Consider the following 14,645-nt stretch of genomic DNA (forward strand, 5'->3'; position numbering starts at 1 on the left):
GGACATTTCAAATCAAGATTTCTATCACTCTGAGTTTTTTTTTCTATATATCATGGCATCTGCCTGATGTGGACCCACTTTACTACACCTCTGCAGGTTGAGTTCACATGCAGAAACGAGGGACTACCTTTGTGTTCATCGACAGCTTCGGGCTTAATGACAGCAAGGGTCTGCTGAACTGGGAAGAAATAATTAAGTTCTTTGTCTGCCTGTTCGGGAGAGTCACTGCCGTGTAACGTGTTTACGGGCAATCCTTCAACACTGAACTGAGCTCGTAAACTGTGGAAGAAACAGCAATTAGTCGATAGGCGTTCTCGTTGGATGGAAATGGTTTGCCATAACAAATTTGCACATTCGTCAGGTATGTAAGGGTCCCAAATTCGACAAAGTGAGCGTCGAACTGAGCGTGGCAAAAGACAAAGTGAGCGTCAAACTGAGCGTGGAAAATGACAAAGTGAGCGTCGAACTGAGCGTTGGAAATGGCAAAGTGAGCGTCGAACTGAGCGTCGAACTGAGCGTTGGAAACTGACAAAGTGAGTGACAAACAGCGTTGAATACGAAGCAAGCGTCAAACCGGGCGAAAAAAAGAACTGAGCGTTGAACTTAGTAAGAGTGCTAAAACGTAGCGAATATGCGAAATATAGCTTGCATGATGGGTGCTCAGTTAGCGCGTACTGGATAGTACACGATTTGCCAGTCGGCTAATAAAAACGTGTTTACAATGATGCGCGCAATATTGGTGTCATAATTACAATTAATTACAGTTTACTCTTCGTAGTCAAAAAGAATAAGAGATAGGAGTCAAGGTCCTGCAGTTGACGGACCTCAATGGAGCAATGTCAATCACTATCTGTAGTGTGCATGTACGGGAGTTGACAAATGGCAGGCAGAGCGAGGTCAAATTACGTCCTTCTATATGTGTTGACTGAGACTGAAAATTTTTGAGCCAATCATAAGCTTACGCCTGAAGCCGAAAAAATTACTGTAACTTTCATTTTTTCGGGTGAAAGATGTTCTTTCACATTGCTTTAATTCTGAAACATTTGTCATGATAAGACATTGTTCGGCAATCGTGATGTCAAATGGATAGAAAATCACAGTCATCACATGCACAGAATCCCACGTCCAAAAACGATCATCGCATAGAGTGTCACGTTCAGCAAACAATTTCCAGACAATGTGTTTATTCAGGCAAAGTCTAAATTGACCTTTCAACATCAAGAGTCTTTGGATAACAAGTCTGATTTATGTAGAATCATTATTGAACATACGCGAACTGTACGTCAGTCAAGTTTAGCCTCGCTGACAGGACTTCAAACAAATCAAGTTCACGGAATTTTCAGTGCTGCAGTGGGCTCAACCCTCTGAGCATAGGGAACCCAGAAGTCTGGTTGTTGTTGTTGTTGTTGTTGTTGTTGTTGTTGTTGTTGTTGTTTGTATTGTTGTTTATGTTTATTAGTCGTGTTGTTGTTGTTGACCAATACAATTCAACGAACATAACTGTTGTGTTGTTGTTAATGTTTCAAGCGTAACGTAGATGTCATAAGAAACGCTACAAGGACACTATCATTACTTGGCCCGATACAACTATCTGCTAACGCGTACACTCTCTTCATACACTTAAACAGTGTATAATTATAAAAAATGACAGGAAAATTCATGAAAATTGGTAAAATCTCCCCCAAAAATTTTGTTGGGAAAAATCACCGTCATGGATATACAAAAAATGGTACCGGTGAGCGGCGTCGCTTGACAATACGTCGGCATTTTATGGCGATCAGCGCAGAAATGATCTTTGAAATTTTACTGTGCAGCCACAATAGTCCTGGCACAGACATTCATTCAAAATCATCAAAATGCAGAGCGATTTTTATCTAGAGAAGCGTGGTCAGTAGCGGCACATACCCAAGGCCCGTCGCGACTATGGTTATCGATGCGTGCAGAGCCGTACTATGTCGATATGTCGGTCAATTTATATTTTTCTTGATTATTTCATAGTGATCGCGCCAACTAGATTTGCAATATCTCTATCACTCCATAAAAAAACTACGATGCTATCAACACAAGACATAACATTGGTGTCGTGTGATAAACACATAAATATTTCTAGTTTATCCTTGCTTACATTCATCGTTCTGTTTGCTCAAAGATCAAACAATACTACCATACTGTAATCTTGAATGCAGAGCTTCGGACTTCAAAACAATTATACCAGCAGCATATTTTATTGACACGAGCTTTATAGCAGAATGCTTTCTTTATTGAACGTGTTTATGAAGTGATGATAAACTTGATCGTAAACTTGCTTCAAGTCTGTAGGCGTATAAATATCAAAATGACATAAATTTAAGGAATAAACTTCGCCTACCCGGATGTTCGCATGTCGGGTGGTGATAGCTATGCTGTTACGTAGGGGGGAACGATGCGGCTGAAACGTCGCAACCCATCCATCGTAGTAGTTAGCCAATTAAATGGTAATTTCAGTGCCTTCTTTATTGAGTACAAGGACATTCATGCTGCTATCAAAATAGATAAAAAATAGACACGAAAATTGTCCCCAGATGCGATGTCGATATTTGCTATCATGGAATGGCTCTACAACCGATGTATGACCAGAGTTTTACTTCCCGATCTCACACAAATTGAACAAAATTTGGGTGTCGTAATTAACTTGAACGTTACATTTGATAAATCGTCAACTATTTTTTGACATCGATTACACCTAAGACATGTTAGGGGTGTTCATGAATTGCACCTTTTTGTTAGGTATTTAGGCCTAGTTTGCAATATTTTACAGACGGAAGTGAACATACACAACAGTGACAACGTACTAGTTTATTTGACCAAGACGTACATGCTCTCTCTCTCTCTCTCTCTCTCTCTCTCTCTCAAATCTCAAAAAAATACTGCAAACTGTAGCCGTTCATGCCATACGGTATACCGTTGTGCCTGCGGTATTACCGCGATTGTTAGGAGTTGAAGAGGTGTGAATGTTTCACTTCCAGTCCGTGGTAAAATGACTTTCTCATGAATAAGCTTATTCAGTCTCTGAGCAGCGGTAATCCTGGTATAACAAGTCATCGTTGATGACACAGTCCCCACTTGTTAATGGGTACTTTGATTACAGGTCCTCAGAGAGGATAGAGTCCTCTTCATTAGGTCTGTGATAAAAATACTTTGAATAAATTTGCTTGATACATGTCTGAGCTGTAGTTCAGGACATGAAAGAAACGTAATAAAATGGCCACATGGCGGCCTTATTGGATCCTATCACAGAACAAATCTATGTGCATATGTATGACAGACATCCAGCTCTATGGGTTTGCTCAGAATTAGATATATGCATAATTAATGAGGTACAGTATGAAGCATCATAAGGTCTCCGTTCATACCATATATGAAGGGTGTACCACTTGTGGTTCCTGAGTTATGGACAAATATGTATATTTAAGGTCAAAGGTCATCGACGTCATGTGACATTTTGTCAAAAAAATTGTATTGCTAAGTTATCCCTATATACCAAAAATCAGACCTCTAGCTCTATTTGCTTGCTCAAAATTAGATATGCACATAACTAATGAGGTACAATATGTGGCGTCATAAGGTGTCTTGCATACCATATATGAAGGGTGTACCACTTGTGGTTCCTGAGTTATGGACAAATATGTATATTTGAGGTCAAAGGTCACCGAGGTCACGTGACATTTTGTCAAAAAAATTGTAGTGCTAAGTTATCCCTATATACCAAAAATCAGACCTCTAGCTCTATTTGCTTGCTCAAAATTAGATATGCACATAATTAATGAGGTACAATATGTGGCGTCATAAGGTGTCCCATCATACCAAATATGAAGGGTGTAGCACTTGTGGTTACTGAGTTATGCACAAATATGTATATTTGAGGTCAAAGGTCACGTGACATTTTGTCAAAAAATTTTTATTGCTAAGTTATCCATATATACAAAAAATCAGACCTCTAGCTCTATTGGCTCACTCAAAATTAGATATGCACATAATTAATGAGGTACAATATGTGGTGTCATAGGGTGTCCCATCATACCATATATGAAAGGTTTAGGACTTGTGGTTACTGAGTTATGGACAAATATGTATATTCGAGGTCAAAGGTCACCAAGGTGACGTGACATTTTGTCAAAGTGTCTGAGATATCTGCGTGAACGGATGGACTCATGGACGGACATGACCCAATCTAAAAGCCCCCTTGACTTTATCTTTGGGGACTAAAAACTGTGTAACTGCATCCTTTTTGCAATATGAATACGATGAGAAACTAAATTTTTATTTTTCTTGGCCTTATACATGGGAGTCTATGGACTGCCTTATACATGGGAGTTTATGGACTGCCTTATACATGGGAGTCTATGGACTTCCTTATACATGGGAGTCTATGGACTGCCTTATACATGGGAGTCTATGGACTGCCTTATACATGGGAGTCTATGGACTGCCTTATACATGGAAGTCTATGGACTGCCTTATACATGGGAGTCTATGGAGGTGAAAACTAAAAAGTCCTCTAACACGGCCAAATTTGATCGCATTGTGAAACAAATCGATGTGCATCTGTATGAGGTAGGGTACTATCCTTGTACCAAGTTTGAACGAAATCGCTCCAGGCGTCTCTGAGATATCTGCGTGAACGGACGGACGCACGGACGCACACACGCACGCACGGACGCACGCACGGACATGACCAAACCTATAAGTCCCCCCGGACGGTGTCCGTGGGGACTAAAAAATATTGGCCTGGCTAATTGTCATGGCCGTGAAGCGAAATATGTTCGGGAAGGTTGTCTACCCGAACCAGGGCAACAGTAACAGGGAATGTCAACTCATGCCAAATCATCAGGCGGGATTAACGACTAACGAAGTTCATTAGGTACCGCCATAGTGAATGTATAACATCGACCTGGCGGGACGCGATCAAAAATTAATTATGTCACATCCTGTCGTTGGAGGCGCCATCACGCTCAGTTTGACATTTTCCACAAAGTGCTCGATCGCTCAGTTTGACGCTCAATTTGACGCTCAGTTTGCCAAAGTGCTCGATCGAGCACTTTGACGCTCACTTTGTCAATTTTGGGGGTCTTACATACCTCCATTCGTAGATCCTAAGACAAGGTATGTAAAAAGAAGCCTTTCACTGCTAAAAACTTTCTGCCTGTTGTTACATTTACACTGACATGCTCAGTAATTATCTTGCACATAGCTGCATATACTTTATCATCTATTCATGTATCATTACACTGCATATCAGTGAATATTTTTATAATCTTTCAGGGGTTTGTCAGACGTGGAAAACAATAATTTAGCTTTTACTTGGGGTTTAATACAGCTTATGCTACTGATTGATGAAATTGGTGAAATTTAATCCCAATGTTAAATGGGGAGAACAGATGTGTTGTTTTGACACTGATTGGCTCTGCAAATTTTTCCATAATAATAAACTGCAAGTCGTCATATAAATGGAAAATAAGCCCAAGTAAATGGCAACTGTCTAAATTTGAGGATTCAAGCATCTTGATATAACACTGTCAACAGACAGTGTTTCACCAACGACCATTTGATCAGAGATCAGATGATTCCATGATGTTTAATATCCTGTAGGTTTACTACTTCATTGTGTAGTGCTAGCAGTAGCACTACTAGTAGTGGAACTAGTACTGGTAGTTACGGTAGAAGCAACAGTACAGACATACTGCGCTACAACAAGGATCTGCTCGGTCACAAAACTGATTCCGCATGTTTTACATTCCGGCTATCACCTGACCCATCTCTCAGATTCAATACTTATTACTCTGGGTTACCTGTCTGGTGCATTCTGTTTAGCTTCTTCCGGTATTTTTGGTCCTAACATATCCCTCCATGTTTGAATTGCATCTTCCCTTGCCAGGCCTAGCACTAACACCGGACCACTGTATGGATAGAGTGGAGGACACAATGGATGGTTAGGGATAAGGTGGAATATACTGCAGTAACATGGCAGTCGGAAAAACACATATCTCAAATGCTTAGATATGACATGGCTAACAGCATCAAACAAAACATTTTCTTGAAAATAACAGTGACACCTCTAAAAAGAAAAGAGCAGACGGTTTAATAAAAGAGCTGTGGGAGTATACGCTATGCTTGATGGTATCAACATGTGTTGTATTTCGAAACATGAAAATTTTATACAGAGAATATGCACAACTATATTTCATAATTTGTCTCGACAATGTTCTGATCATCAATGTACTGTTGACAAAGTGATCCACTCGAAGGTGTCAGCCCGTGCTACAATATCATGCATGACTTTTCTTGAAATAATTCATGCATCTCATTAAGACATTTGATGGATATAATTTTGCACAATCGTAAGACCAGATGATGTACCCATTTGGCAGACTGAATGAAAGATGTTATGTTCCTTGGAAACTTTGACAGAGACAGGTCATTATTTTGGATTTTTTACCTGGTCATATTTGCTACTAATCCATCAAAGTATTCCTGGCCTTCGTGTTCTTTGTAGAATTCCTTGGCTTGGTCTTCCGTTAGTTGGATCTCTTTCTGTAGTGCAATTTCAAATCCTGCTTCTTGTACTTTGTCAATAATGGCATCTGAAAGGGTAATATTCAGTGAGGAAAAATCTGACGATGAAATTGGGCCTCAGATTTCTTTGGAATTTTACAGCTCGCTAACATGAAAACAACACAATAATGTATGTATGCACCTCCATGATGCATCAGATATGACAATCTTTGGTGCTCAAACACAGAACTCTGCAAAGCAACATCTGTGATGTGGGATTCTCACCTTTGTGTTCTCTGAGGGCATCTGGTCTGATGATGGCAAGCGTCCTCTCCTTTTTGGGTGGTGGACCTGTACCTGGCACTGTGGGCACCGAGTAATTTGGAAAGAAGAAACCTAATTCCCTGCAAACATGAAAGATCAACATGATATGATTATTAGTTTGTTTGTCACAGTGTAGTTTAAAGTTATAGTAATAGTTAGCTGGGAAACATAGCAAAAAGTCTCAGGTACAACTGTTTTGTTCTTGCAAAGACAGATACTCATCATGTAGCACAAAAAGATAGGAAGACAGTGTTTTATAAAAGTCTAGCTTGCAATTTCAATTATTTCAATTGCAAATATCAATGTTTTTGACCAATCTACTAAATATCAAACTTTTTGTCGGGTTAGTCAATAGAGTCATGTTCTTACCTAGCTGCCGTCTCATCAGAATCTGCAGCATGAACAGCATTGGTTATTGTGTCTGTACCATACACCGCTCTCAAACTGTGATTGAAGAGAAAAACAGCAGAGGTTCAAGTGTAACATACCTACAAAGTTACTTTATAAACATAGTCAGGGGAAACATTTTCTGAATTTACAGTACATTGAAGAAGTAAGTAAAAGTGGTATTCTGGCAGTTTGTCATGTCTAGAATATAATTATTTGTGAAAGTGTTCCTTTGAAATATAAAGGTCATCTATATCTCATGCAGTTTGAAAGAAGACATTTGCTGCGCTCATTATCCTGAGTGTAGAATTTTTGTTTTCATGTTAAAAATTGCAATTAAGATGACACAGATAGTTATATCAAATTGTTTGTTTGGCGTTCCAGTCAAATTTGCACTTGTTCAGATTTGCAACATTAGACAATATCATTTTGTTATTCCATAAATACATTCAATATACAACAACACAGGTATGGGTCAGCTCAATAAAGTTCAAGTTCAACTCCCTCATACCTGTCTGGTGCCTCTTCCTTTGCCTTTGATACATCTGCTGGACCAATCAGAGTTCTTACTTCAGGTACAACGCCTTCTCCCGTATCGCCCTTGGTCAAGATAAGTGTGTGAACTGGACCACTGGCCATGAACTGTACAAGCTCTTCAAAGTGTTCCTGTTAAGGGTGGCATTAACTGACTGTCAGTTTATTTTACATGGCTTGATGCTTATACTGACAAATTCATATAATGGTGATAATTATTATTGTACACTGCTAGAGGTGTTCAGCAAGTCAATATACATATATATCATCTTGTCACACTCAACCTATACCACCCTCGGCCCTGAAGTAAATAATAAATTGTTGGACTTGTGAAGTTCATTGATCCATTTTAATATTCCCTTGAGCAACGATGGGCCTTACCCTAAACTTCAAACAAGCAGTATACTGAGCAGACCAAAATTCAAAACACGAAAGAAGATGCTCTCTGAGCAAAGCAATGGACAGTAGCTTTTACACATACAACTTGAGTTCAGATACACTAACTCTTATTATCATACACCTGATCTACATGTAGCATGCAGTACTATAAAGATAATTCCCTGAATGTTTACCAACCACCAGTGGGAATTCAAAATGGCAGCAATCCCTGTTTTATCTCTATGGGGAAAATAAAGTTCCCAAGTTTCACAAAACTAAGCCGCTGAAAGCTTTTTTTACTCCATACGGGTATGCTTAGAAATGAGCCCTGCAAGTGGTAGGTCAAATGGATAATGTTTGAGCATCTGAATATCTGTCCCCGAGGTTCATTCTATCTTAAAAAGACTTGAAAATAAAAGTGAAAGTAACAGGTAAAACACAGACCTCATCTTTGTGCATTGAGTAAAAGTCTCTAGCTTCATCCTCTGTCAGCATTCTCTCTTCCTGTGCCAGGATTTCAAGACCTTCTGCTTTCATCTGTAATCAATAAACATCAATTCTAGCCTGATTGTTAATGTCGTAGTACATATTTTCACACTTTAACAGTCACAAAGAATTTTACAGTAATTGTGTTTATATATTTCTTTTGTACTTAAAATACTTAGAAGTTACAGACAATTATCTTCAGACTGTCTTCCTTATTGTCAATCATTCAGTGACATATATCTAATAACTATTGGAAACAGTCTTGTGAATTATAAGGAGGGGTTACATTTAGCCAAAGTGGGATATGCTAAATTCAATTGTTGATGGCACAAGGAGAATGCCAAGTTGCGCAGGCAATATGGGCTATGAATTGATATGCCATAGTGTTCATATCACAGTTTGCCTGATGTACTGTGAAAGAAACTGTAACATTATACAAATATTGATTGGTCACATACAGATAAGTGTCCTGATAACTGAATATGACCAGTTGATATAGCTTTATGACACATCTCGTACTTTCTGCTTCGTGAAAAATCAGCAGTTTCTTAATTTCCTTTGCATCAAACAAGACACTTACATGTAAAATTTACCCATGTGTAGCTGGCTCTTTCAAATTAATCAAGGTAAACAGTCAACGAAGATGTTACCCAGTCAGGGCAGTTCCAAATTGTTATTTGCATGTACTCAAGTAAAAACGACGCATCCCATGTGATCATAAAGTGACCAATCATGGCACATGTTATGTAAGAGGTGCAGAGTGTGAGCGTTGTTGTTTACCTTTTCTACGATCTCATCCACATGACCTGCTTTGACTGCATCTGGTTTGATAACAGCCACTGTGACCTGTTTTGGTTTTGGTTCTGTCAATGTGAAAAGACACATTCAATTAGAAACATGGACGAGTTTGAAAAGTTTTGAATGAATGAATATCTTCTTCCAGGAATCAAGAGCTATAACTTCTGATAATATTTTCAGTATTTTTGTTTTATAGAACATGAGCAATTCATTAATATTCTTTCTGGTAGTATTGTGAAATACGAAACATTAGCTCTTCTAATGATGGTACTAATCATCTGAGTCTGTGGTTCTAACTCTGATCCAAGCAGTGTTCTTTCTCAGCTACACTGACACACCTCTGACTCAAGAAAATTCTCTTTGTCACACGAAATGTCAAGAAAGTGCTAAATCAACTCAAAAGTTTTCACAAATGCTGTCAGTCTGATCAAGGGTATATTTGACTACAGAAGTCTCAGAATAAATTTTGATTGAACAAACTATACGGTAATTATCATTGAGTAAATGTAGAGGCTTTGAAATCTTCCTCGGACGTTAGAAAACTAATCTAGCTATTTACTGTTTTTACAGATTTTAAAACAGGTCATCTTACTGAAAATGCCCTCACAAAGATGGGTGAAAACTTTCACTAGCCTAGCCCACCAACAGTCACTGTACTATTTCTCTGCATTCACAGCCTGGGTGACATACATGTACTGGTGTATACAAAACTGGAGGTCTAAAGAAAAGTTTATTCTGTATAACCAGTTTTGAGAGCCCTTTCTACAGATCCTATACTACACCTGTGCTTTTCATCCTACGATGAGTGCGACGGACTCTACCCACTGCTTGATCTATCTCAGCTTTACCTACATCTCTCAGTGTTACATCACTACTGAATTCACCTAACTCACTTCCTATATATAGACAAATGAAGTTCACACAAATCATTTACATGGAGTTTCTCAAATCTTCACATATTTACCAGACTACACTTACTAAATCGCGTAATAACTACATGTAACAAGACTATTTTAAAGAAAAAAAAATGGTAAATCAGAGAATTAATGCAATGTTATCCCTGGCTGGTTTTAAAAAATTGTCACCGTTACATGCTTGAAGGCGAGCATGTTCATATTCATCAGGCTTTGCTGATTTAGAAAATGAATGCCATTGAATACAGTATAATCTTATCCAAAACAGGTTAAATCTAAAATGAAAAGCATGCACATTATTGAATACCTTACCTATAGACCCTCATTCTAAATATTAAACTAAAATAATCTACACTGTCCTTACAACTGTAAGGCAAATTTAGAAAACTTTCATGCTGAAACACATTTAGAATGTGCCAAGTGTTGACAAACCAGAAATTTACTGATTTGGGATTCATCATCGCTTGTACATGCAAGCAGACATGTAGGGACAAAGAGGACAGCATGCAAACAGATGCAAAACACATTTTGATTGGTATAATATTGCAGACAATTTCAACTGTTCTTGACAGGTGAATCTGTTACATAAATTACAGATTTTCGTGACTAAGATATTTACATAGATCATTAAACAATGACGTTGCAACACTGATGTATGTGCATTTGTGTATACAAACTGCTTGTTCTGCTTGATCATGAATTTGATAATTTGCAGTACCATTTTTCTAATTGTTCATAAAATCACCTCTTTTCACATTCAGTGAAGAATTATTGCAGGGAAACAGCTTCTGTGAGCAGAAACTCAATGAGTGAAAATTTCTCTACAGGATTTTGTCTTTCACTGCAGGATTTTTAGCAATTATTCTTCTTTCAGACTATATTTATACTTACTGAGGGCCTCTTCCTCTTGTTTCCTCTTCTCTTCCTCAGCTGCCATCTCTGCTGCCTTCTCTTCTTCCTCTTTAGCTGCCAACAATGGGTCTCTGACCTGCACGTTAAAGGTCAGAGTTCAGTTTTTTGTGATTGCCATACATGACACAGCCATGTCAAAGCCAGGGATGGAGAATCTGGTTGGGCCTTGAATAGAACATCAGTTGATGTCATTAACTTTGGAATGTTTTCATTAGGGAGATGTTCCCATCATTCACCGTCATTTAGTATATGACAGGCTGGGTAATTCAACACCAATAGGGGTAGAGTTACTATGATGGACACTTGAACTTACCACTTTCCTCTCGGCTCCTTCCTCAAGGACTTTGTGTTCAGCTGTTAGCTGGTCAGTGATGGCCATTGCCAATGCAGGCGCCTTGGCACCACGGATGACATGAACTAACTGTCCACCGCCGAAGAATAGGAAACAAGGTTCACAGTGACCACGGTATTTCTCCAGAGATTCAATACCATCAGCTTCGGCCTAAAAGGACATGAAAAATGTAGAAACAATTTATATCACAAGCAAAATAGGCTGTAAAAATTCCAAGGTCCAAATTTTTTAAAGGAAATGGTTTCTCACATACCGGTATATGTAAACAATTTAGTGAGTATGTACTGCATTGATGCAGACAGAGGGTTCAATACTGAAATTCAAAGGTGAAAGGTTAAGCTTTCACATTGTAAATACTTGATAGCTGAAGTATCCTATCCATATTTAGTCATTGATATTCAGTACAGGTGAGAATAACTTTTTTACACTGCATTTCTGTGTTTTAACTCCCTGATATGAAACCATCCTGCAATTTTGCCACATTGGCTTGATTCCTTCACATTAAACACATAAGAAAAATCATCCCAGCATTGCAGAATACCTATCTAATGATGATGATAACAGTGCTCTGACTTACCACTGCAAAATGAAGTAGGTCATCACCAATTTCATTCTTGACCCTTTTGAAAAGACTGGCCACTGCTTTGCACGGCCCACACCACTTCTGATAGACATCAACAACTAGGAAAGTAATTCAAAAAGATAATTTATAGATACGAGAATCTAAGAAAAGTGTAGCCGAGCTATGAGAGAAAAAGGTGAACATTTCTAAAGCATAAGTGTCAGAGGTATCTGACCTTTTCTGTTACACCAGAACAGATTACATCACAGTGCCTGACAATTTTTGAAAGAAAGATCTACATTCTTGCACACAAAACTTTCACAATTTTTACTGCAATATATTGGTATTATGTCTTCAATTTATATACATCCTACATTCATGTAATTTATTGTGAAATAACAGCAATGGCATCAATGTCCAGGCATAATCAATAATAATGGCTGTCCTGAATTTTCAGGAAGCACTATCGTTTGGCACCTTAGTTTGCATAATAAAAATTTGCATATTTAAAACAACTTGCTTTGTTATTTGGTAAATATACCTAAAGAGTTGTATCTATCCTAGCTTTTTCAAAACTAGTATAAAATTTGCACATATGCAACTTTGTGAAATTCTTCTCTCCAAATTTCTTCAAAAATCTTCTCACTTGAATCCTTTGTTCAATAACTTTGAAATTTGGTTTGTTGTTTATTAGGGATAACCTCATTCAAGTTTGATCATATTATCATGAAATTTGCATATTTTGTTTATAATGTTTTGTATTGTTTGGTCAAAATATCATTTTCTGTGAAATTGACTGACCAACACATGGGAGCACACTAAGTTCATACCTGATTTTTGTAATAAATCAAAGTTTTTTTATTCAGTCATCAACGCAGTGACAAGATAAATGATTAAATGAATAAACAGATTGATAAATAAATCAACAGAAATAACTGTAAATCTGCCATTTTACTGCTTTTCAATTAAATCTTTCGAGGAAGAAAATGTAGACAGAAAATATTGAATAACACAGGAAGGGCTATATCCATTATTCTAATCAAAGAGATTAGTGCTTGATTCAGTATACCGGTATAACTCTCACCTGTTATGCCTTCTGCAGCCATTATTTCATCCCATTGCTCTTGATTGAGCACTTCTTTCTGCAAGGCTATTGCCTCTCTTTTGGGTGGCATCTTGAATTGGTTGAGTTACACTCTGAGTCTGAAAGGGAAACGCACAGTAAGAACACTGCTCAAAGAAAGTGCTCTCTAAATCTTGATGATCTGTTTTGGAAAAAATTTATTGGCAGCTACAGGGCACCTAATACTTGAGGTACTTTCACACAGTCATGCAGTATGTGTAATTTTTGAATTTTGGATCTCACATCACTATCATTTTGTATTTTATCTTACTTATATATATATATCAATCAACACGTGATTAAAATACTTTACAAGTCAAGAAGACAGGTTTTCTATGGAAAATTGTGCATGATTTTTATGTATTCTTGGCAATGCCCTTAGAATTCTTGAAAAAGATGATAGTATACTGGCACTGACATGACTTGGGGCTAAAACTTAAAAAAAAGGAATGCTAATCCATCATGACATTTACAGTGGTCCTTGTGTAAGTTGGCATTAGTTTGCAAATTACACTGTGTTGTTATTGTCCAATTCCTCCTGACCCTATACGTGTACTTCTATGTCAGGAGTGTTCAGCTATTGGATATGCACAGAGGTAACTGGTCCTTTCGGCCCAAGTCATTTCGGCCTCGCAATTTCCGGCCCAAAGTCGTTTCGGCACCGCAACCCAAGACGTTTCGGCATCCCTGTTTCGATTTGTTTTCAAACTATTTAGTAATTGACTGACCAGTCATATTCGTAAGACTGACCTGACTCTCGCCAGTCGCTTGTACCGCTTCGTCTCGCGTATTTGCCTAGCTTCCGGTATTTGCTGGTACAAGTGACTGTTACGCCCCACGCAATCCCCTTTGCTATTACATATTCATGAGGTATTGCATCATAGTAATGGGTGGGGTAACAATGCCATATTTGGATAGTGGAAGGTCATCCTTCAGGTCATACATTCATGTGGCTTGGAGTATAAGTTGAGGTATCCAGTTTCTGCCGTGATCGTAAAAGATTAGAACTTAATACTGAATAGAATGAATCAATTTTCAAACTTTTAAAACTGATTTTTAGCATTGTATTTGTAGTCAAAACTATTGGGCTTCGGTCATCCCTGGATTCCGTCTAAGTGTCGTCGGGCCGTGGGCCGTTGATCGTGCTAAGCCATACGGATAAAGTAAAGTGCTGTGAGCACAGGGAGACTGCCGTTGATTGTAACGTCTTGTCGCGATCGTCGCGTTGCTCGTGTTTTGCTCTTGCCCGTCATATACATGTATCCAGGAATACTGTGCCTGAAAACCTAACCCAAAAAGTTTCTATGTCAGTAAAACAACATTTTGATTCCATGATCCCCACTA

At 38.2% G+C, this 14,645-nt stretch overlaps 1 protein-coding gene across 27 annotated transcripts in view; it reads right to left on the minus strand.

The window, feature by feature from the left end:
- LOC139143526 (thioredoxin domain-containing protein 3 homolog) overlaps positions 1-14,645 on the minus strand; it is a 38,399-nt gene that overhangs the window by 22,110 nt on the left and 1,644 nt on the right. For 24 of the 27 annotated variants that reach the window (XR_011554624.1, XR_011554616.1, XR_011554621.1 and 21 more), the window contains exons 2-13: positions 13,263-13,381; positions 12,194-12,297; positions 11,578-11,766; positions 11,244-11,340; positions 9,421-9,503; positions 8,599-8,691; positions 7,754-7,908; positions 7,225-7,299; positions 6,817-6,935; positions 6,476-6,620; positions 5,829-5,936; positions 128-279 (exon numbers count right to left, since the gene is read on the minus strand). Coding sequence is in view for 15 of the 27 variants with exons in the window: in XM_070713954.1 (XP_070570055.1) it covers positions 128-279; positions 5,829-5,936; positions 6,476-6,620; positions 6,817-6,935; positions 7,225-7,299; positions 7,754-7,908; positions 8,599-8,691; positions 9,421-9,503; positions 11,244-11,340; positions 11,578-11,766; positions 12,194-12,297; positions 13,263-13,353 (1,411 nt within the window). In the remaining 12 variants the exon portion in view is untranslated. The remainder of the gene's footprint in view (positions 1-127; positions 280-5,828; positions 5,937-6,475; positions 6,621-6,816; positions 6,936-7,224; positions 7,300-7,753; positions 7,909-8,598; positions 8,692-9,420; positions 9,504-11,243; positions 11,341-11,577; positions 11,767-12,193; positions 12,298-13,262; positions 13,382-14,645) is intronic. The other 3 variants (XR_011554622.1, XR_011554628.1, XM_070713941.1) reach the window with 1 other exon arrangement.

This window comes from Ptychodera flava, chromosome 11 (genome assembly GCF_041260155.1).
Source record: "Ptychodera flava strain L36383 chromosome 11, AS_Pfla_20210202, whole genome shotgun sequence".
NCBI lineage: Eukaryota > Metazoa > Hemichordata > Enteropneusta > Ptychoderidae > Ptychodera > Ptychodera flava.